Source organism: Jaculus jaculus, chromosome 4 (genome assembly GCF_020740685.1).
Source record: "Jaculus jaculus isolate mJacJac1 chromosome 4, mJacJac1.mat.Y.cur, whole genome shotgun sequence".
Classification (NCBI taxonomy): domain Eukaryota; kingdom Metazoa; phylum Chordata; class Mammalia; order Rodentia; family Dipodidae; genus Jaculus; species Jaculus jaculus.
This window is the reverse complement of record NC_059105.1, coordinates 158,473,156-158,497,584: the sequence shown is the minus strand read 5'-3', so window position 1 is coordinate 158,497,584 and position 24,429 is coordinate 158,473,156. Positions and strand designations below refer to the sequence as shown.

The 24,429-nt window shown below is 49.3% G+C and overlaps 1 protein-coding gene across 2 annotated transcripts in view; it reads right to left on the bottom strand.

Moving 5' to 3' along the window:
• The window catches only part of Mylk (myosin light chain kinase), a 350,277-nt gene that overhangs the window by 19,330 nt on the left and 306,518 nt on the right, over positions 1–24,429 (bottom strand). For both annotated transcript variants that reach the window (XM_045146900.1, XM_045146901.1), the window contains 2 exons: positions 17,169–17,386; positions 14,455–14,578 (listed from right to left, as the gene is read on the bottom strand). In XM_045146900.1, coding sequence (XP_045002835.1) covers positions 14,455–14,578; positions 17,169–17,386 — 342 coding nt within the window. The remainder of the gene's footprint in view (positions 1–14,454; positions 14,579–17,168; positions 17,387–24,429) is intronic.

Genomic DNA, 24,429 nt, shown 5'->3' with positions numbered 1-24,429 from the left:
ATGTTGAGGCAGCCCACACATTTATCTTTCTTCACCTGCACAATGAGAAGGCTCTTCTTCCTTATATTCCATCCCAAGGCTCAGGCTGGTCCTCACCCTTCACAGAAGCTTCTACGAGTCCCTTTCTCTTATCTACTCATTAGTATACCCTTTATTTATTATTATTATTATTATTTTGGTTTTTCAAGGTAGGGTCTCACTCTGGCTCAGGCTGACCTGGAATTCACTATGTAGTCTCAGGGTGGCCTGGAACTCACAGCAATCCTCCTGCCTCTGCCTCCCGAGTGCTGGGATTAAAGGCATGCACCATCACACCCGGCTACCCTTTATTTATTTATTTATTTATTTTTAAGATTTTAAATATTTTATTTATGTATGCACTTATTTATTTGAGAGACAGAGAGAAAGAGGCAGATTCAAAGAGAGAAAATGGGCATTCCAGGGCCTTCAGCCACTGCAAACCAACTCCAGACGCATGCCCTACCTTGTGCATCTGGCTTACCTGGGATCTGGCCAATTGAACCAGAGTCCTTAGGCTTCACATGCAAGCGCCTTAACTTGCTAAGCCATCTCCCCAGCCCTTTGTTTTTGATTTAAAAAAAAAAAAAATATATATATATATATACATATATTTATTTATTTTTATTTATTTGAGAGTGACAGAGAGAGAGAGAGAGAGAGAAAGAAAGAAAGAAAGAGGCAGATAGAGAGAGGGAATGGGTGTGCCAGGACCTTCAGCCACTGCAAACAAACTCTAGATGCATGTGCCACCTTGTTCATCTGGCTAATGTGGCTCCTGGGGAATCAAGCCTCGAACCAGGGTCCTTAGGCTTCACAGGCAAGTGCTTAACTGCTAAGCCATTTCTCCAGCCCTGAGGTAGGGTCTCACTCTCACTCAGGCTGGCCTAGAATTCACTATGGAGTCTCAGGATGGCCTTGAGTCATGGCCATCCTTCTACCTCTGCCTCCCGAGTGCTGGGATTAAAGGCGTGCGCCTCCATGCCCGGCTAGTGTACCCTTTTGATGTCCCTTCCACCTTATTCTCTACACCTTCAGCTTTGAGAAGGCCCAGCACACAGGGATAGCTCGGCAAATGTGAGCCAAATGAACACATGAGCTTCAATCCACAAGGAGGTCTAGGGCACCTGAGGCATTTATGCCACGGTAGAAAGCTCAAGCATTGTACGGCATTGGCGAGTTCCACTCTTCATTTGCTGAGTCACCTTGGGCATTTTCTTCATTTTCTGTGCCACACTTTTCTGCTCTGGGATGGTCCGCTCTTCACTAACAGAAGCTATTTAGCACACTTCACCATGTGCTGGGTCAGGAGCTGCCACAGATGAACTCTTTTCTCTTGACACTGCCCCGAAACACAGCTACCTTTGTGTCTTCATTTCCCAGAGGTGCTACTGAGGCACAGAATGGAGTAGGCAGTGTATCCAGGGAGACTTACGCAGGGAGATGTGAACCCAAGGGCCTGGTTGCCAGCGCCTGCTGTTTGCTGTTGCTGTTGCATGCTTGCATTTCTATGTAGATTGAGAAGGCTTATGAAAAAAAAACAAAACAAAGCAAAACAAAACCAATAACAAAAAAGGAGCCGGCAGAAGGCATCATGGTGCTGGAAAGAAGTGATAGGAGTGCTCAGCACTGCATTATCTCTATCACGCCTTCCAAGGCTCAGGGTCCATTGCAGAAGAGGTGACAGAAAGAATGTAAGAGCCAAAGGAAGGGTAGGACTCCTTACAACGTGCTCCTCCAGACACAAAATGGCCTGGATATCCATGACCTCACAGTGCCTGACACTACCTACACAAGACCATCATAATAGGAAGAAAACATCATAACATCAAAATAAAAGAGAGACTGATTGAGAGGCAGAGGGGATATGACGGAGAATGAAGTTTCAAAGGGGAAAGTTGGGGGAGGGAGGGCATTATCATGGGATATTGTTTACGATCATGGAGGTTGTCAATATAAATAAATAAATAAATAATTTAAAAAGAAAAAGAAAAAAAAGAAGCCGGGCGTGGTGATGCACGCCTTTAATCCCAGCACTCTGGAGGCAGAGGTAGGAGGATCGCTGTGAGTTGGAGGCCATCCTGAGACTCCATAGTGAATTCCAGGTCAGCCTGAGCTAGAGTAAGACCCTGCCCTGGGGGAAAAAAATAAAAAAGCAAGCTCAATGCATGTGTCAGTTCAAGGCTGGTCCACAGTTAGGGCTCACAAAGACTGTACAGTCCTGGATCACCTCTGTTGCCTCCTCAACTCCTTTAGCAATAGCTTAAGCCGAACACATTTGGGAAGGTAGAGCATCTCCAGGCCAAACAGAACAGATGGATGGCTCCCTGGCTCTTCTTCGAACCAGCGCCCCGTTCCCCCCACCATGGGTGCTGACCGAGGGCTAACTGCATGTGTGTACTACCTGGGCACCTGCTTGGAGTCCCAAGTGGGCTCGGTTAATGCTCTGTTGCCATCATCTTGAAATTGTCACCAATGCTTCAGCCAGGGGCCTTGCAAATTATGTAGTTGGCCCAACCCTGGTGAGATGTATATGGGACCCTCTTAAGTCAAGGCTTCATAAAAACCCCTTCTCCCCAATCTTGTTCATCCATCACTATAAACCGCAATGTACTAACAGCTTCTGCATTGGACTAGGCATTTGAAAGGCTTCAGCCTGTGAAATACACTTGAACCTGAACACTGAGCTTGGTGCATCACTACACTATGTAGTCTCAGGGTGGCCTCGAACTCACGGTGATCCTCCTACCTCTGCCTCCCGAGTGCTGGGATTAAAGGCGTGCACCACCACGCCCCACTTTTTCTTTTTTAAATTTATTTTCATTTGAGACAGACAGAGAGGGAGGGAGAGAGGGAGAGAGAGAGAGAATGGGCACTCCAGGGCCTCTAGCCACTGCAAAAGAACTCCAGATGCATGTGCCACCTTGTACATCTGGCTTACATGGGACCTGGGGAATAGAACCTGTGTCCCTAGGCTTTGCAGGCAAGTGCCTTAACCGCTAAGCCATCTCTCTATCTCATCTTTTCTTTTTTAAAGTATTTTTATTTATTTATTTGCAAGGAAAGAGAGAGAAAGAGGTGGGGGGGGGAGAGACAGACAGGGAGAACAGGTGCACCAGCTGCTGCAAATGAACTCCAGATGCATGCGTCCCTTTGTGCACCTGGCTTTACGTAGGTACTGGGGAATGGAACCTGAGTCGTTAGGTTTTGTAGGCAAGTGCCTTAACTGCTGCATCAACTCTCCAGCCAGGATGGCTTTTCTTTCTTTCTTTCTTTTTCCAGATGCCTTTTAAAAAAATTTTTTTTTTTTGCTTATTTTTTATTTATTTACTTGAGAGTGACAGAAAGAGAAAGAGGCAGAGAGAGAGAGTGCCAGGACCTCCAGCCACTACAAATGAACTTCAGATGTGTGCGCCCCCTTGTGCATCTGGCTAACGTGGGTCCTGGGGAATCGAGCCTCGAACCAGCACCCTTAGGCTTCACAGGCAAGCGCTTAACCGCTCAGCCATCTCTCTCCAGCCCTGGATGGCTTTTCTTTTTTTTTTTTTAATTGTAAAATATGTCATACATTTATTTTTTATTTGTAAGGAGTGAGAGAGAGAGAATGAATTCCAGGGCCTTTATGTGCTGCAAATGAACTCAAGATGAACATAACACTCTATGTCTTCATGGAGGCACTGGAGAATTAAACATTGGTCACTGGGCTTTGCAGGCAATGCATTAATCTGGATGGCTTTTCTTAAAGCATGACATTTACTTATGTTTGATGAAGGCAAACATAATAATTCTCGGTCATGTCGCCATGGGGGACTGGCAGGGGTTTTCACTGTTATATATTACTCCTTTTGCGTTCATCAGCCTCAGTTTGCCCTTTAGACACCATGGGGTCTCGGTTAGATTTCCTCGGGACTTGCTGGCACCTTCCACCTCTGCAGTGTGTGTGGTCTCAGCAAGCTCCCATCAAGACGCAGGGCATCTTTGCTTGTCAGCTACTTGCCTCTGGCTTTTACATTTTCCATTCGAAGTGAGGAGGGGGAAAGTCCTGTAGCACTCCAAAAGATGGCAGGAAAAGCAAATAGCCCTGCTGTGGAATGCTGGAAGGTCCTCCGCTGCAAGCCTCCTTTCCTAATTAGGAGCTGGAATCCTGCAAAGATAGGTCTTAATCTCGCAGGCAGGCAGGGAGAGCCCCAGCTTCTGGCCTTGGCCCTGCTCCTCCTTGGCAGCACACCCACCTGAAATACCCCTGTGCCCTGGCTGGCTGCTCTCCTGCCAGAGCTTCCCTGCGTTCTCCTGTGAAAGAACGCTCTCCTGAACAAGCCAGCAATGCTAGTGCATAGAGCATGGAGACCAAGAGAGTGATTGTGGTTTCAGTAATACTGTTTCTGGGTGGTGGGATTTTTATTTATTTCTCATTATGTGATGCACTCTGGCCTTGAATTCATGATCTTCTTGCTTCTGCTTCCCAAGTGCTGGGATTACAAATATGTGCCACCATGCCTAGTTTAGGATATATATATATATATATATATTGAGGTAGGGTCTCACTCCAGCCCAGGCTGACCTGGAATTTACTATGGAGTCTCAGGGTGACCTTAAAGTCACAGCAATCCTACTACCTCTGCCTCTGACTGCTGGGATTAAATTTATGCGCCACCATGCCTTGCTGTTTTTCTTTTTCCTTTTTGCTTTTTGTTTTTCGAGGTAGGGTCTCACTCTAGCCCAGGCTGACCTGGAATTCACTATGTAGTCTCAGGGTGGCCTCGAACTCACGGCGATCCTCCTATCTCTACCTCCCGAATGCTGAGATTAAAGGCGTGCGCCACCACTCCTGGCTCTGACTATTTTTCTTTTTTGAACTTTATTACTAGAATTTTGCATAAGGGATGGTGTCTTTTTATCTTAAAGAATCAACAGGACACTAACGTTAAATGAAACAATTTCCCCCTACCTCGCATTGCCTCCTGTTAGGCAGTTTTCACGGCACTGTAGTCAGTTTAGGCAGCTTGACTTCTCTCTCAAATATGGAACCTTCGCGTTCATTCTCAGGCTGCCTTGAGGCACAAAGGTCACAACTGCAGGTTTTTTACTAATTTCTTATTTTTTTCCCCCCTCAATATCAGGGATTATAACTAGGACCTCAGACTAGAGAGATGGCTCAGCAGTTAATGCAGTTGCCTATAAAGCCTGAGGACTGGGGTTCGATTCCTCAGGACCCACGTAAGGCCAGATGCACAAGGTGGCGCAGGTGTCTGGAGTCTGTTTGCAGTGGCTGGAGGCCCTGGTGTGCCTCTAGCCACTCTATCTGCCTCTTTCTCTCTCAAATAAATACATAAATAATAAAAACAACCTAGGGCCTCAAGCATGCCAGAAAAGTGTCCCGTCACTGACTTACACCCCAGCCCTGACTTCTTCATCTCCTTGCATTGGAACTTCATGCATATTTGGGGCAGAGGCCTCCTTTGCTCTCAGGAGAGCAGATGGACCACACTCTTTCCATGCTGTTTTTTTTCCAGGCCAAAGACAGATGATCTGCCTGAACAAATGGCCAGCCCAGGGACCACATGCCTGCCAGCAGAGCTACTGAGTGCTTAGGGAGGTTTAGACTTTATCCCACTTTAACCTCCAGAATCTCCCACGGGTAATTGAAGAGGGCTGGGCGGGTCTGTGGGAAGAGCTGAGAAAGCAACAGTTGAAGGTTTAGTCCCGTTAATGCTCACATCCCTGGACATCAAAACCTGAAGGTGGTGACTGGGCTCAGTGAGGGAACCCAGGAGTCCGGAGGTTGGGAATCGGGGGGTGGGTGAGTCCTGGGCTCAGTAGTGGGAAGGGCAGCCCTGCCCTGGGTGGAGCAGAGAGAAGCTACTGGGTCTCCCTGAAGGGCCCTGCCGGACTCGGGAGATCCAGGAGGCACCTGTTGTTCTGCTCCTGCAGGGGCACTCCTCCCCTGGCTGCTGTCCCCTGCCATCTTCATGTGCCTGACCGTGCACCCGCGTCCAGGGGCAGCCCCTGCCCTCTGCAGGCATGTAAGATGCTTCACAAGTGAGCTGAAGTGAGGCGCTCTTTAGGAAGGCAGGGAGGGAAAGTGGAGCGTTAGTTGCTGCTTTTCCTTTAAAGGAACAGGCAGGGGACAGAAGGAGCAAGGGGACAGGAATGAAGCTGGGCATAGATGTGGCAGAGAAACAGCACCAAATGCTAAGGAAGCAGGGAGAGGAGAAAGCAAAGGGAAGGAGAGCTTGGGGGACTGCTTTCTACTGTCTTCCCCAGCAGTGTGGCCTGGAGCCATCTTCCTGCCAGAAATCAGCTCGGTCTTGCAAACTTCAGAAGGCCCTTGATAGCAAGGGCATGGTGGCACACGCTTTTCATCCCAGCATGCAGAGATAGGAAGATCGCCATGACCCCTGAGATGACATGGGGAATTCCAGGTCAGCCTGAGCTAGAGGGAGATCCTACTCCGAAAAACCAACAAACAAACAAAAAAGAAGGCCGCTTAAGATCCAAGAAACCGAAATCTGCCCTTTCAGAATCAGGGAGAGAACCTAGGCTGGCACAGAGCTGACCATTGTCCCTCTGCAGGGCCAGAAACTGCCAGGGTTTGCAAAGAATTCAAATACCCCCGCGAATTGTCACCACCCCGCACCGCACCGGAATGACCTGGGGTCCCTAGCTCAGGAGCTGCGGACCAAATGGGAAGCTCAATTCGGAATACATTAGCACTTGGCCTTGAGATATTGCCCACTGGTCCCCAGAAAGGAGGTGAGGAGGACTCTCTGTGTGAAGGTAGAAGTGGCCCTGACAAGGACTACCAGACGACCTTGCTCCAAAGAGAACCAAAGTGGGTTAGAGTTTGCCTCTTTGGGGCTCCTTCCTGGGTTCCGTACTTGGAAAGGGCTAAGGAGAAGCTGACTGGTTGAATCCAGTTTTCGTTTTCCAGTACCGCATGCTCTGCTAGGAGCCCTTGTTCCAAAAGGGAATCCCAAGGCTCGGATCAGCACCGAGGAACAGGAACAGCCTGGAAACGACCTATGGGACCCTGGCCTGCAGGAGCGGGTGTGATAGGGCACTGTGCAGGGCTACCCTGGGGTGGAGCCAACCGTCACCCACATCCCTGCCACACACCAGTCTGTCCTGATGTGGGGCTGGTGCCCAGACACCAAAACTATCCTCTCAATTTCAAAACTTCTCCCCTCCCTCCCTTCCTCCCTCCCTCCCTCCCTCCCTCCCTCCCTCCCTCCCTCCCTTCCTTCTTTCCTTCCCTTCCTCCCTCCCACCTTTTTTTTTTAGAAACATCTTTTTTAAAAACTTTTTTTTGTTTATTTTTATTTATTTGTTTGAGAGCAACAGACAGAGAGAGAGAGAGAGAGGGAGAGAATGGGCACGCCAGGGCTTCTAGCCACTGCAAATGAATTCCAGATGCATGCACAACTTTGTGCATCTGGCTAACGTGGGTCCTGGGGAATCGAGCCTCCAACCAGGGTCCTTAGGCTTCACAGGCAAGCGCTTAACCGCTAAGCCATCTCTCCAGCCCCCTTTTTCTTTTTTCTTTTTTCTTTTTTCTTTTTTTTTTTTTCCCCTGAGGTAGGATTTCACTCTAGTCCAGACTCTCAGGGTGGCCTCGAACTCACAGCGATCCTCCTACCTCTGCCTCCTGAGTGCTAGGAATAAAGGCATGCGCCACCACGCCCGGCTCTTTTTGGTTTTCTGAGGTTAGGTCTCACTGTAGCTCAGGCTGACCTGGAATTCACTCTGTAGTCTCAGGGTGGCCTCGAACTCCTGACGATCCTCCTACCTCTGCCTCCCGAGTGCTGGGATTAAAGGTGTGCGCCACCACGCCCTGGCTTGTTTCTTGATATTAACTTTAAAAGCAGTATACTAATCTATATAGCATAGTATGCACACGACCATGTTCCTCCACCTAAAAGTATCTTCATTTTGAAAAAACAGTGCTCCTGGGGCCAAGCAGTTCTAGTTCCTGATTACCTAGCTGAACGAAGTGCGCAGCTGTGCTCACTGAAACTCCTGTGTCAGAAGGCTGCGACCCTCCAAACCGGAACCTATCCCAAAGGCCTGCAGAGCTACCTGAATTAGGTTATGTTCCCACAGTGGTGCGCTGCTTAACCTGGAGAATGGACAATCTACAACTGCATGGAACACTGTGAAAGAACCGGGTTAAAAAAAGAAAAGAAAAGAAGCCGGGCGTGGTGGCGCACGCCTTTAATCCCAGCACTCGGGAGGCAGAGATAGGAGGACTGCCGTGAGTTCGAGGCTACCCTGAGACTCCATAGTGAATTCCAGGTCAGCCTGGGCTGGAGTGAGACCCTACCTTGAAAAACCACCATAAAAAAAAAAAGTAAAGAAAGAAAGAAACACTTCTTTCTGTGTCATTTCATTCACATGAAGTCCAAGAACAGACAGAACCAAGCCCCCAACTGCATGAGGATAAGGATGGCTGTTTTGGGGACAAGAAGCAGGAGCGGCCGGGACTCTTCAGGGACCCTTGTAGTGTTTGGTGTCTTTGTTTGTTTCAGCTTTTTGAGGTAGTGTCTCACTTTAGCCCTGGGTTGACCTGGAATTCACTATGGAGTCTCAGGGTGGCCTCGAACTCATGGCAATCCTCCTACCTCTGCCTCCCGAGTTAAAGGCGTGCACCACCACGCCTGGTTTATGTTTGGTTTCTTTTAAAAAAATAGTTTATTTTTTATTTATTACAGAGAGAGAGAGAGAGAGAGAGAAAGTGGAAGGGAGGGAAGGAGAGAGGGAGAGCACACCAGGGCCTCTAGCCATTGCAAATGAACTCCAAATGCATGCATCATCATGTGCATCTGGTTTATGTGGGACCTGGAGAATCGAACCTGGATCCTTAGGATTCTCAGGCAGGTGCCTTAACCACTAAGCCATCCCTCCAGCCCATGTTTGGTTTCTTGATCTGGGTGTGGGATGCAAGGGTGTGTTCATGGAAAACTTACTTAGAATTCAGTTAACTGCTGTCACTCACTAGCCTGGAGACCACGTGTCCTTGTTTTCTCGGGGACAGTCCCCATTTTCATGCTCAAAGTCTTGTATACTAGGAAGCTGTCAGACTCTGGGAAACTGGGACATGTGGTCATCTACTGAAGTTGCGGTAAAGGGACAGCGACATGGCCTTCATGGTCCCCATCACCTCAGCACCCAGCATAATCCAACCCCACCATGATCCACTCCCTGTTTTGTGCTGACATCAAGGCCCCTTTGGAAATCAGTGTGTGGGGCGGGGGGGACGACACACAATCCACAAAACACAGCATCAGACAGTGAGGCAAGCTTCCATGATGGCTGGAGAGAACCCAGGGGCCAAACCAAGCCTTAGGGGAGCAGGCTTTGAACACAGTGAGCTGACCCAGGGCAGTTTATTTTTGTTTTTCAGGATCTGGTGTTCCCCGAGGGCTCAGAGACCAGAATGAACTCCAGCTGGCCCTAGAAACCTCAAAAGGGAGGAGCTGAGCCCATGGCCCTCTGTTTCATCTGAGGGGGAACAGGACCAAAAAAAAAAAAAAAAAAAAAGCATCTATTTCCGTGTCTTTACTCATCAGCGCCCCCTCCTGGAAGGTCATGGCATGGGGGCGAAGAAGGGAAGCATGCCTGGCCCAGAGTTCAGAGTTCTCCTCTCATCTAGGGGTGACACAAGGCAGCAAAAGTAGTGACTTTGGGTACAGAAACCGCAGCACAGATCCAACTGAGGGTTGGCCATCCTCAGAGCTACAGCAATAATAAAATCTTCTGAGTATATATAAAAGCGCCACCACATCAAAGTCACCTTCTCCCCTTCCTGCTAAAGCTTTTGTAGCTTTTTTTTTTTTTTTGAGTCAGAGAGAGACAGCAAGAGCAAGAGCTAGACCTGGCACACCAGGGCCTCAGCCACTGCAATTGAACTCCAGATGCTTGCGCCACCTAGTGCGCATGTGCGACCTTGCGTCTCCTTTGTGTGTCTGGCTTACATGGGATCTGGAAAGAGATGGAGCATGGGTTCTTAGGCTTAGCAGGCAAGCCCCTTAACTGCTAAGCCATCTCTCCAGCCCTGTAACTAATTCTTTAAAAAAATTTTTTTTGTTTATTTTTATTTATTTGTTTGAAAGCGACGGACACACAGAGAGAGAGGCAGATAGAGGGACAGAGAGAATGGACATGCCAGGGCCTCCAGCCACTGCAAATGAACTCAGACGCGTGCACCCCCTTGTGCATCTGGCTAATGTGGGTCCTGGGGAATCGAGCCTCGAACCGGGGTCCTTAGGCTTCACAGGCAAGCATTTAACCACTAAGCCATCTCTCCAGCCCCTGTAACTAATTCTTAAACCCATTGAACATTAAAGTCACTTCTCCCTCTGAGACCTAATGACTCCAACAGTCTAAGAAAGTATCCTTTGTGGAGATGGCTCAGCAGTCCAAAAACACTTGCTTGCAAAGCCTGCTGGCCCAGGGTTCAATTCCCTAGTACCCTTATAAAGCCAGACCCAAAACGTGGTGCATGCATCACCTTCTTCCTACTCTTCCGTACATGGATATGTGTGAATAAATAAAAATGAAAGTATTCTTTGAGATCTTCATGTTTTCTATGAAAATATTTAAAACTCCCCCTTTTGGGGGCACATGTAGAGTGTGTATTTGTGTGTGTAGGGGAACACATGTACACATCTGAGATAGATGTGGAGGCCAGAGGACCACCTAAGATGCCATTCCTCAGGTGCCAGTCACCTTTTGTGTGTGTGGTATATGCACATGTGTGTGCAGAGGCATGTGCCTGGTGTGTGTATAACAGATGTGCGTGTGGGATATGCACATGTGTGTGAAGAGGCATGTACCCGGTGTGTGTGTGTGGTATATGCACGTGTGTGTGCAGAGACATGTGCCCGGTGTGTGTGTGGTATATGCACATGTGTGTGCAGAGACATGTGCCCGGTGTGTGTGTGTGGTATATGCACGTGTGTGTGCAGAGACATGTGCCCGGTGTGTGTGTGCCCGGTGTGTGTGTGGTATATGCACATGTGTGTGCAGAGACCTGTTCCCGGTGTGTGTGTACCTGGTTTGTGTGTGGTATATGCACGTGTGTGTGCGGAGGCATGTGCCCAGTGTGTGTGTACCTGGTATGTGTGTGGTATATGCACGTGTGTGTGCGGAGACATGTGCCCAGTGTGTGTGTGCCTGGTATGTGTGTGGTATATGCACGTGTGTGTGCGGAGGCATGTGCCCAGTGTGTGTGTGCCTGGTATGTGTGTGGTATATGCACGTGTGTGTGCGGAGACATGTGCCCAGTGTGTGTGTGCCTGGCATGTGTGTGGTATATGCACGTGTGTGTGCAGAGACATGTGCCCGGTGTGTGTGTACCTGGTGTGTGTGTGTGGTATATGCACGTGTGTGTGCAGAGACATGTGCCCGGTGTGTGTGTACCTGGTGTGTGTGTGTGGTATATGCACGTCTGTGTGCAGAAACATGTGCCCGGTGTGTGTGTACCTGGTGTGTGTGTGTGGTATATGCACGTCTGTGTGCAGAAACATGTGCCCAGTGTGTGTGTACCTGGTGTGTGTGTGTGTGTGTGGTATATGCACGTGTGTGTGCAGAGACATGTGCCCGGTGTGTGTGTACCTGGTGTGTGTGTGTGTGTGGTATATGCACGTGTGTGTGCAGAGACATGTGCCCAGTGTGTGTGTACCTGATGTGTGTGTGTGGTATATGCATGTGTGTGTGCAGAGACATGTGCCCAGTGTGTCTGTGCCTGGTATGTGTGTGGTATATGCACGTGTGTGTGCAGAGACATGTGCCCAGTGTGTGTGTGCCTGGTATGTGTGTGGTATATGCACGTGTGTGTGCAGAAACATGTGCCCGGTGTGTGTGTACCTGGTGTGTGTGTGTGGTATATGCATGTGTGTGTGCAGAGACATGTGCCCGGTGTGTGTGTACCTGGTGTGTGTGGTATATGCACATGTGTGTTCAGAGACATATGTCCAGTGTGTGTGTGTGCAAAGACATGTGTCCAGTGTGTGTGTGGTATATGCATATGTGTGTACAGAGGCATGTGCCTGGTGTGTGTATGGTACATGCACATGTGTGTGTGTGTGCAGAGACATGTGTCCGGTGTGTGTGTGGTATATGCACGTGTGTGTGCAGACATGTGCCCAATGCGTGTGTGGTCTATGCACGTGTGTGTGCAGACATGTGCCCTGTGCGTGTGTGGTCTATGCACATGTGTGTGCAGAGGCATGTGTCCGGTGTGTGTGTGGTCTATGCACGTGTGTGTGCAGACATGTGCCCGGTGTGTGTGTGGTCTATGCACGTGTGTGTGCAGACATGTGCCCAATGCGTGTGTGGTCTATGCACGTGTGTGTGCAGACATGTGTCCGGTGTGTGTGTGGTCTATGCACGTGTGTGTGCAGACATGTGCCCTGTGCGTGTGTGGTCTATGCACGTGTGTGTGCAGACATGTGTCTGGTGTGTGTGTGGTCTATGCACGTGTGTGTGCAGACATGTGTCCGGTGTGTGTGTGGTCTATGCACGTGTGTGTGCAGACATGTGCCCAGTGTGTGTATGGTCTATGCACGTGTGTGTGCAGAGGCATGTGTCTGGTGTGTGTGTGGTCTATGCACGTGTGTGTGCAGACATGTGCCCGGTGTGTGTGTGGTCTATGCACGTGTGTGTGCAGAGGCATGTGTCTGGTGTGTGTGTGGTCTATGCACGTGTGTGTGCAGACATGTGCCCGGTGTGTGTGTGGTCTATGCACGTGTGTGTGCAGACATGTGCCCAATGCGTGTGTGGTCTATGCACGTGTGTGTGCAGACATGTGTCCGGTGTGTGTGTGGTCTATGCACGTGTGTGTGCAGACATGTGCCCTGTGCGTGTGTGGTCTATGCACGTGTGTGTGCAGAGGCATGTGTCCGGTGCGTGTGTGGTCTATGCACGTGTGTGTGCAGACATGTGTCCGGTGTGTGTGTGGTCTATGCACGTGTGTGCAGACATGTGTCCGGTGTGTGTGTGGTCTATGCATGTGTGTGTGCAGACATGTGTCCGGTGTGTGTGTGGTCTATGCACGTGTGTGTGCAGACATGTGCCCGGTGTGTGTGTGGTCTATGCACGTGTGTGTGCAGACATGTGCCCAGTGTGTGTATGGTCTATGCACGTGTGTGTGCAGAGGCATGTGTCTGGTGTGTGTGTGGTCTATGCACGTGTGTGTGCAGACATGTGTCCGGTGTGTGTGTGGTCTATGCACGTGTGTGTGCAGACATGTGCCCGGTGTGTGTGTGGTCTATGCACGTGTGTGTGCAGACATGTGTCCGGTGTGTGTGTGGTCTATGCACGTGTGTGCAGAGGCATGTGTCCGGTGTGTGTGTGGTCTATGCACATGTGTGTGCAGACATGTGCCCAGTGCGTGTATGGTCTATGCACATGTGTGTACAGAGGCATGTGTCTGGTGTGTGTGTGGTCTATGCATGTGTGTGTGCAGAGGCATGTGTCCGGTGTGTGTGTGATCTATGCACGTGTGTGTGCAGACACGTGCCCGGTGTGTGCGTGCAGGATGCCAAAGGAGAGCATCAGGTGTTCCACCACCATTGTTCACCGTGCGTTTCCCTGAGGCGGGGTCTCTCACCGACTCTGAAGCTTGTCATTTTTGTGTGCACCAGCAATTCCCTGGCTTCTGCTTCCTACAGGACTGGAGTTCAGACGTGCATGGCCACGCCCAGCTGTTTATGCGGCTGCTGGGAAATGGAACTCAGGGCGTCTCAGCCCCACTTAGGCTCTTATGCTTGTAAAGGAAGTATTCTTAACCACAGAGCCATCTCTCCAGCCCTTACTCCCATCCATGTTTTTTTTTTATTTTTTTGAGGTAGGGTCTCACTCTAGCTCAGGCTGACCTGGAATTTACTATGTAGTCTCGGGCTGGCCTCGAACTCACAGCTGGCCTCCCACCCATCGTGTTTGAGACACAGTATCTTTTTGGCCTGACAGTAAGCTAGAATGGCTGGCCAGACAGCCCCAGGGATCCACCTGTTTCTGCTCCCCCAGTGTTACACACAACCATGCCCAGATTTTTTTTTTTTTAAGTGGGTTCTGGGAGTTGGACTCAGGTCCACATGCTTTGAGGTAAACACGTCTCTACCTGAGCCATCTCCATAGCCTCCTTTTTGTTTTGATGACAGACATATTTTTTTTCTTTCATTCTTTGTTCTCTCTCTTTTTGAGGTAGGGACTCACTCTAGCTCAGGCTGACCTGGAATTCACTATGTAGTCTCAGGGTGGCCTCGAACTCACGGCGATCCTCCTACCTCTGCCTCCTGAGTGCTGAGATTAAAGGTGTGCGCCACCATGCCCGACACCCCATCTTGACACCTCCCTCACAGACTCATGTCAGTCTTAGGGCCCCTCCGGTGGGAGTCTGCCCTTCCTATCCCCCGCCGCAAGTGCCTTGGGACTCACAGGATGTAGCAGATGACCCCGATGCTCCACATGTCCGTGGCGTAGCTGATAGGTTCATAGTTGATCACTTCAGGAGCCACAAACTCCGGGGTGCCAAAGAGGACCTTTAGGGACCCCGCATTTTCTGAAACCGGGACGGAAGGGGGATGTCAGTTGCTAGCCCATCACAGAGAGCTAGCTCATGGTGGGCCACTGCTCTGGTCTGTGTAATGCCCCAAAGACACACACACACACACACACACACACACACACACACACACACACGAGGTTCAGCTTGGCTTCCTTGTTAAATGAAGGCATCAAGCCACCAGGACAATTGCTGAACCACAAAACACATTCACCTCAAATGTGGTGAGCAGCGGGGCCAGCAAAGGAGAAGAGGCCCTGAGTGTGTGACTGTGTGACAGTGTCAGTAAGCCAGGTTTTTTGAGGTAGGGTCCCACTCTAGCTCAGGATGACCTGGAATTCACTATGTAGTCTCAGGGTGGCCTCGAACTCACGGCGATCCTCCTACCCCTGCCTCTCGAGTGCTGGGATTAAAGGCGTGCGCCACCACGCCCGGCTCATGCTCATTAACCCTGTCACTGCTGAATCTAGCATTCATTATGTCTGATGTACCCTGCTGCCATCTTTGCAAGGATGTTCCCATAGTCTGGTCTCTTTTCAAATTGAAAAAAAAAAAACAAAACTTTGCCTTTAGAGAGATTTTTTAAAAAAAAATAATTTACTTGACAGCCACAGACAGAGAAAGAGGCAGAGAGAAATAGAGAGAATGGGTGCGCCAGGGCCTCCAGCCGCTGCAAACGAACTCCAGACGTGTGCACCCCCTTGTGCATCTGGCTAACGTGGGTCCTCGAACTGGGGTTCTTAGGCTTCACAGGCAAGCGCTTAACCGCTAAGCCATCCCTCCAGCCCTAAAGGGATTTTCTTATTTAATTTTCTCAACAATGCTGTGCGGTGGGTGGGGATGATGGTCCGTGCTGCAACTTAGGACAAAAGGAGGCTCAGGGAAGAGAAACAAGGTCAGCTCATCAGGGGTGGTCAGAACGTGAACCAGCTCGTCCGGACGCTGGACTGGGCTCCCGCCCTCCCCTCTCCTGTGTGGCTTGTCTCTCCTCCCTGGCACTTCTAGGACAATAGTCAGGAGAGGCCTAATGGTAACATGGCCACAAAGAAACAGAAATGCTCGTCAGTGGCTGTGTCAGGCAAAGCTGTGGCTTAGGAGCCACACATCTGGTTCCTCTGGTACACTACAGGCTTCTGAGAGATGTTCTAAAGAAAGGCCTTGCCAGCTAACCCCAGCTCACACCTAAATCCTCCTGCTACGCTGTACTTCCCACTTCCCGCTAGCATCCGCTAGTCCCCCACTCTGCCTCTTCCAGGGAACTGGGACACCGTGTGGTCACTGCCAGCCCCGGAGGCCAGTGAGTGATTCCTGACCACGGGAAGGCCCTGTGTACAGGCAACCGTCCTGGGGCAGTAGAGATCGGAGCAGGCATGCCTGGCCCGGTATCGTGGAGGGCTCTGGCGGCATCACAATGACCACCGAGTCCAGGCCCAGTGACACCCCATTCCCTTCTGGTCCTCTGGGCCCAGAACTGGGTGTCCTGGAAACCTTACCAGGTGGCATTAGCTCAGTCTGCTCCTTCCTGCTCTGCGCAGGCTGGTGAAATAAAGGCCACCTCACCCTAGCCATGTGGCTCGTTATCATAAGGCACTGGCTGGGGGTGGACAGGGATGCTCAGTGACCGTAGCAAAGAGCCACTGTGTACAGTGGACAGGGGCGCCATGCAAGGCAGACTGTCACTGGCCAAGGCCACTTGAGTGCCTGGGACATGGCTTCGACTGCTTCTCAGCCACTGAGCGCACGACCGGCAGAGGGTCTCCAGGGTCCCTTGAGGGGGGGCTCAGTGTAACTCCCCTGGTTCACAACGGGGACCTGCTCAGAAAAGCGGCGAGGAAACTTGGCCTCCTACTTCTACCAATTGGGACTCAAGAGTCTCCCCTGCCTATGTCTTGGTAAGAACTGATGAGACTGCTTTTGTTTTTATTTTTAATGTGGAAGTGCTCTGGGGGCTGTGCAATGTGAGGCAGGCATGAGAAGCCACCTTCACCACAGTGAGCTTTTTCACTAAGGCCATCATCATCCTCACGACCACCGCCACCATTATCATCTTCAAATAAATAGCTAATGCCTCCTTTAGTGCTTAGTGTCGGCAAGTACCGCAGGAATCGGTCTACCTGAATTAACAACTCAACAATGTAATGGGACAGGTAATAATATCATTCCATCTTATAAAAGAAGAATTTGAGGGCTGGGGAGACGGCTTAGAGGTTAAGGCGCTTGCCTGCGAAGCCGAAGGACCCAGGCTCGACTCTCCAGATCCCACGTTAGCCAGACACACAACGGTGAGGCAAGGTCACACGTGGCCACTAGGTGTCGCAAGCATCCGGAGTTCAATTGCAGGGCTGGAGCCCTGGTGCACCAACTCTCTCTCTCTCTCTCTCTTAAAATTATTAAATTAAATTAATTTAAAAAACTGAGGCTTCAAATCACATAACAGGGAGTGTCAGGGGCCAGCTTGGAAGCTGAACAGTCTTCCTGGTCTCTGACTTTGACCGCAACCTGTACGTTCCCTCCAACACCCAGTGTGTGGGACACAGTCATTGCCGCTGGGCAGTGGGGGACAACAGGACAGGCGGATGGGCCTTACCCAGCCTGCGGGCCAGGCCGAAATCGATGAGCTTGATCCTGGTGCCGGTCTTGTTGACACACATGATGTTCTCGGGCTTCAGGTCGAGGTGCACAATGCCCTGCTTGTGGATGAACTCCACCCCTTCTGAGATCTGCCTCATGTACTTGATGCACTCACGCTCGGTCAGCTCAAAGTCTTCGTCGATGATGCGTTCAAACAGCTCACCCCCCGACACGCTGACCGGGCAGAAAGAGACAAGGACACTGTTGTCAGATCACATGATTCCCGCCAAGGTAGGCTGGTGGGGAGGGCCATGGTGCTTCCTGTAGCTTGCGGTGGGAGAACGTCAGGGGCTCCTGGCTTCCTGCCCAGGAGATCTTGCTCTGTACCTGCTAGGCTACTGGAGGAGCCCAGGGAGAAAAACAAGCAAACAAACAAAAAAAATCTGAAATCAGGGAAAGTCTGATTTCAGACTAGGCAGTCTCAGAGGCGGGCATGAATGGGGAGATCTGGATATGTTTGCCTTGTTTATGTTTATTTATTTATCTGAGAGAAAGAGAAGCACAGAGTTAGAGAGAGAGAGAGAACAGGTGCATCGGAGCCTCTGGCTGCTGCGAATGAACTCCAGATGCATGCACTACCTTGTGCAGATGGCTTATGTGGCTCCTGGGGTACTAAACCTTGGTCCTTTAGCCTTGCAGGCAAGTGCCTTAACCACTAAGTTATTTCCCCAGCCTCCCCCTTTTTTTAAAAAATTGAGACAGAGTGAGGGGGAAATAGAAAGAGAGAATAGGCATGCCAGGGCCTCTAGCCATTGCAAATGAACTCCAGATGCACGTGCCACCTTGTGCCTCTGGCTTACATAGGACCTAGAGAATCATACCTGGGTCCTTAGGCTTCACAGGCAAGCGCCTTAACCACTAAGCCATCTCTCCAGCCCATTTGCCTATTTGAAAGGGTGACTCCTGGGCTTAGCAGTTAAGGTGCTTGCCTGCGAAGCCTAAAGACCCATGTTTGACTGTCCAGGTCCTACATAAGCCAGACGCAAGGTGACTCAAGTGCACAAGGTATACTAGGTGGCACATGCATCTGGAGTTTGATTGCAGTAGCTAGAGGCCCTGGCACGCCAATTCACTCTCTCTTCCACTTGTGTTCTCTCGCATTAAAAAAAAAAAAAAAGAAAGAAAGAAAGAAAAAGAAAAAGGCCAGTCTGTTGGGCTTGCCTCAGAAAACAAAAAGGGGGCCAACTCCTGGCATTCTCTTTCTCTCACAGACCCTAGATGTGTCTTTTACTCACAGGGGATTAATGCTCACAGTTGCTATAAATTCTTATTTTGTATAGCCAGGGATAGAAAAGTATCTTTGATAATAAGGAGCCTCAGAAAAAAACAAATTTTTTTGGAGATAGGGTCTTGCTCTAGCCCAGACTGACCTAGTATTCTCAATGTAGTCTCAGGGTGGCCTCGAACTCACAGCAATTCTCCTACCTCTGCTTCTTGAGTGCTGGGATTAAAGGCACATGCCACAATGCCCGGCTTCTCAGCAAATTTTTTGGGAATCAATTGGCTGTATAAAATAGTTACGGCAGGGCTGGAGAGATGGCTTAGCGGTTAAGCGCTTGCCTTTGAAGCCTAAGGACCCCGGTTCGAAGCTTAACTCCCCAGGACCCACATGAGCCAGGTGCACAAAGGGGCGCATGCATCTGGAGTTTGTTTGCAGTGGCTGGAGGCCCTGGCGTGCCCATTCTCTCTCTCTCTCTGCCTCTTTCTCTCTTTGTCTGTCGCTCTCAAATAAATAAATTTAAAAAAATTTTTAAAATTAGTTACGGCAAATGTGTTGACCTCAGCAGCTTGGTTTATTCCCTCTCTAGCCATGACTAAGTTCTCTTGCTAGGACTCCTTCCTCTTCCAGACTGGCCATGTAGTCCATTCCTGCCTGGTATTCCTTGGACCCTGTACAATCCACTCCACTTCTGGAATCCACAGCTTGATGTCCTCCGCTAACAGCTTCTCAGGGGGCTAGTGTACCGCACTTCAGGGCAAATGCATAACCTTGCCGCCCAAGGTGCCCAGTTCTTGTTTCCCTGTCCCTGCCCACCAACCTACCTCGTGAACAGCTCAGTAAGGTCAAAGCACAGATTTGGGGCTGGAGAGATGGCTTAGTGGTTAAGCGCTTGCCTGTGAAGCCTAAGGACCCAGGTTCAAGGCTCGATTCCCCAGGACCCATGTTAGCCAGATGTACATGGGGGCGCATGCATCTGGAGTTCGTTTGCAGTGGCTGGAGGCCCTAGCATGCCCATTCTCTATCTGCCTCTTTCTCTGTCACTTTCAAATAAATAAGTAAAAACAAACAAAAAAATTATTTAAAAAAAAGCACAGATTTGATAACTTGTACGGCATCCAGATTTCAGCAAATTTACCTTTCTACAGCAGCCTATAGGTACATCAGCTGGTCAAAGCTGGCTGGGTAGGCACCATTCTGGGACTCACTTATAGGGGCAGGGGGGCTTCTCTTATAGGGGGTCATCATGAAGAGAAGATGAATCTTATCTGCAGCCTTTAAAATTTTTTTTTCTTAAACTGGGCGTGGTGGCTCACACCTTTAATCCCAGCACTCGGGAGGCAGAGGTAGGTGGGTCACCATGAGTTCAAGGCCACCCTGAAACTCCATAGTGAATTCCAGGTCAGGCTGGGCCAGAGTGAGACCCTACCTTGAAAAACAGAACCAAAAAAAATTTTTTTTATATTTATTTGAGAGAGAGAGAGAGAGAATGGGCACACCAGGGCTTCCAGCCACTGCAAACAAATTCCAGACGCACGTGCCGCCTTGTGCCTCTGGCTTATGTGGGTCCTGGGGAATCAAACCCGGGTCCTTTGGCTTTGCAGGAAAGTGCCTTAACCGCTAAGCCATCTCTCCATCTCTCTGCAGCCCTTTATAATCTGTGGCTGTGGGCAAAATACTTAACCTTTCTGAGTCCTGGTTTTTTATTTATTTATTTTTAATTTATTTTTATTTATTTATTTGAGAGCGACAGAGAGAGAAAGAGGCAGAGAGAAAGAGAGAGAGCAGGCATGCCAGGGCTTCCAGCCACTGCAAACGAACTCCAGATGCATGCGCCCCCTTGTGTATCTGGCTAACGTGGGTCCTGGGGAATCGAGCCTCGAACCAGGGTCCGTAGGCTTCACAGGCAAGCGCTTAACCGCTAAGCCATCTCTCAGCCCCTGGTTTTCTTACTTGTATCTACCACAGAGTTGTGAGGGATGTGCAAATCTTTGGAAAGTAACATGTCTGACACCTGGGAAATGCTCATTACAGATTGATTATTGTTTGGCATCCTGTGGTAGGCCAGGTGGGTCTTGTCACTGACCTTTCAGGAGACACAGAGGGATGAACTATGGGGCCCAAGTCACCAAAGCTCTTTTAAGGCCTTCACCATAGGGCCTGGCTCAAAGCGCTGAGCTGGAAGTCAGTGTGTTAGTGGCCACCAGGGGGAGCCAGAACTGACACTTTAAAAAACCAGTGGAGGAGGTCCCTGCACGGCCAGCAGGTGGCGCCTCGGATTCAGAAGCCCTCCCTTATCTGTCCTCACGTTTGCCAGAGAGAATCATGCGATTCAAATGTTCAGTTCGCGTCTCTATTCCAATTTGTCTCATAGCGGCCCGTGGATGCTTTCTGGTGAATTTTGCTCACAACAAAAGAAAATGTGAGCTCAGTCACCAGAGACTCCACATCCTCTTCAGGGCTCAGGCATCCACCACTATTTAAACTGTCTCAAATACTTGCAAAGGGACAAGCCCAGGCCACGGGCTAGAATGACCCTTGCTCCTGTACTATGGAGGAGGGGGCGTGTCCAGGAACCAAAAGTCAGACAGGCTGCAGATGTATTCATTCTTGTTCCTCCCATCTGTCAAACAGCTGAACAGAATCCAGGGACCCTGGACCACATTTTCCCTTTTTTTTCCCCCCTCTGTTACCTTTCCCTTAATCTCGGTTTCTTCACCAAGCAAGAGTAGAAAAAAAAAAAATCTCTCTGCTGATTGTCAGCTTTGCCCTGTGGGGCCACGCCTTAGAATGCTTAGTTCAGAAGGGACATGCAGCCCCACTTGAGTTCCCACCTCAGGGCAAGCTTCAGACCTCCCAAAGACGGTCCTGTGCCTATAAGACTTGCTCCTGTCTGTGTGTGGGGGGGGGATGGGTATGTGGGGGTGGTGGGGTGGGTTGGAGGGATGAAAGCCAGGCCAGCTGAAACCTCCTTGAATTTATCCCTGCTTTTTCCATCCAGCGTGCCAAGTCCCAGTTCCAAGCTAAGTATGGTATTCTGCCCACTGGTGCTGCTGCCCAGCCTTACCAGGGCGCGGCGGCTGCCTCCTGCCCCCTCTCACCAACTCGCTCAAGGTTTAACTTCTAAAGATAAGACATTTCTCCTCATGTCCTCACATGCCCACGCTGCCTGGACCAAGCAACCTGTTTTAGAACAAATGTGGAAATCTCAGCCCGTTGGGATATGAAAGAGGCTGTGATGAGGCCACAGGCTCAGTTATTCCTGAGAAAGATGTGGTGAGATGGATTATAGGGTCCTGGTAAAGATTTTGTGATTCCACAGAAAATAGAATTTTGTAGCCACAAGGGAAGCGCGAGATTAGTTATCGGAATCCAAATATCTATTTTGCCGGTAGCACTTAACAACTAAAGCATTGCATCTCAATAGTAACAGAACTTGCAGCCAAACTTCGTGAATATCAAGGAAGATCTGTTCCGTGACATCTGCTTGGATGTTAAAATGCTCCTCAAATGCTTTTAAGTGGCAAAATACCAAAAAAAAAAAAAAAAAAAGGGTGGTGGTGGTGGTGGGTGGGCTGGAGAGATGGCTTAGCAGTTAAGGTGTTTGCCTGCAAAGCCAAAGGACCCAGGTTCGATTCCCCAGGACCCACGTAAGCCATTTACACAAGGGGCACATGCTCTGGACTTCGTTTGCAGTGGCTACAGGCCCTGGGGTGCCCATTCTCTCTCTGCCTGTCTGTCTCTCTTCTACCTCTCTCTCTGCTTGCAAATAAATAAATAAATTTTTAAAAAGTACCAACAACAAATAAATAAATAAATTTTTTTTTAAAATTTAACTTTTTTTTTTTTTAAATTTTTTATTTACTTATTTGAGAGCGACAGACACAGAGAGAAAGACAGATAGAGGAAGAGAGAGAGAATGGGCGCGCCAGGGCTTCCAGCCTCTGCAAACGAACTCCAGACGCGTGCGCCCCCTTGTGCATCTGGCTAACGTGGGATCTGGGGAACTGAGCCTCGAACCGGGGTCCTTAGGCTTCACAGGCAAGCGCTTAAATGCTAAGCCATCTCTCCAGCCCAGATAAATAAATTTTTAAAAATACCAACAACAGTCACCTGCGACCAAACCTCATAGGCATTGTTATACTCGATCCCCGATCCCCATGGCATTTAGGAGGCATTAATGCTCTTTTATGTTTTTTTTTTTTTTTTAAATAGATAACAAGACTGAGACTTGTTATAGTTGAGTAACTTATTTAAGGTCAAGCCACAAGCAGTGGGGCTGGGATCTGATATGAGTTATCTGGTTCAAGTTTGCAAACCACCCTTGTCTGTCCTAGAGAACATGGTCTGACAGGAGCATGCCCGGGCATCACTCTCGTGAGGGGAGAGAAAATTCTGCCAGTCCATCCCCAGCCCTGTCCTTCCTAGGGGAAGAATACCCTGGGCTGACAGAACCTTTCCAGAGGCCTGGATCCCCAAAACTCAGAATCAGTACTGTACATTCTAACAAGTGCTCTAATTTTCAAATGAACATGCCCTTTAATCTGGCACTCCTCATGTCAGGGAGGTAAGCTGTGGATAATCACAGGGTCTCAGTGAAAAGATGTGTGTGCAAGGTTGCAAAACAAACAAACAAACAAACAAACAACAACAACAACAAAACAAAACCCCAGCTTATTTGCAAAAGAAGAGCGATGGAGCGGGTCCCCTGATATTCTGCTCTGGCCGTTGCACCCACTGTCACAGCTGAGTGAATGGGCCCATGCACATGCATGCACCGCTCACACCAAGCCCCTCACACACTATCGTGCCAACACACGTGCGCAGAAGCAAAAAGAAAGGAAGGAAGAAAGAGAAGAAAGCTGATGGCTTAAACACACTGATGTACCTGTATAGCAAGTTCTCGTAGACGAACCAGTTATGATAGAAATTTTCTGGAAAATGCCTTGTGTGAGATACTGAGTGTTATGTTAAGGCAGGGAAACGAGAGTACATTATATATGTTTGAGTTTTTATAAAGAAACTTTTGAAGAACAGAGACAACAACCAATAAAACTGTCTACCTCTGGTGGGGGTGGTGAGGGATGTAGTAAAAACAAGAGCTATGTATTTTCTTGTTGTTTGTTTGTCTGCTTTTTTGAGGTAGGGTCTTGCTCTAGCCCAGGCTGACCTAGAATTCACTATGTAGTCTCAGGGTGGCCTCGAACTCACAACGATCCTCTTTTGTTTTTTTTTGGTTTTTTTGAGGTAGAGTCTCACTCTGGTCCAGGCTGACCTGGAATTAACTCTGTCATCTCAGGGTGACCTCGAACTCATGGCAATCCTCCTACCTCTGCCTCCCGAGTGCTGGGACAACGATCCTCTTATCTCTGTTGGGATTAAGTGTGCACCACCACGCCCAGTTTATTTTCTTCTTATTCTTTATTTTTAATGGGGGGTGAGAGGAAAGTTTTTATTTTGGCTTGTAGGTTTTTTTTTTTTTAATTTAATTTATTAGTTTTCTTTTCAGTATTGGCTTGTAGTTTTAAGGGGAAGCTTCATGATGGCAGGAGAAAGCTTGGCATGAGCAGAGACTGGACATTACCTCTGCCACAGCAGGTGGGAAACAGCAGCAGAGAGTGAGCTAAACTCTAGCAAGGGGGAACCGGCCATAACACCTCTAAGCTCATCCCTAACTGCACACCTCCCCTGGCAAGGCTCCACCTCCCAAACTGCCATCAGCTGGGGACTAGGCATTTAGAACACATAAATGTATGGAGGGCATCTGACGCAAACCACTCTTAATGCGATTGTATATATTCATAAACTCATATTAAAAAAAAGGAGAGATGGCTTAGCAGTTAAGGCACTTGCAGGCAAAGCCAAAGGACCCAGGTTTGATTCCCCAGGACCCACGTAAGACAGATGCACAAGGTGGAACATGCATCTGGAGTTTGTAGTGGCCGAAGGCTCTGGGGCACCCATTCCCCCTGCTTTATCTATCTCTATCTGCCTCTAG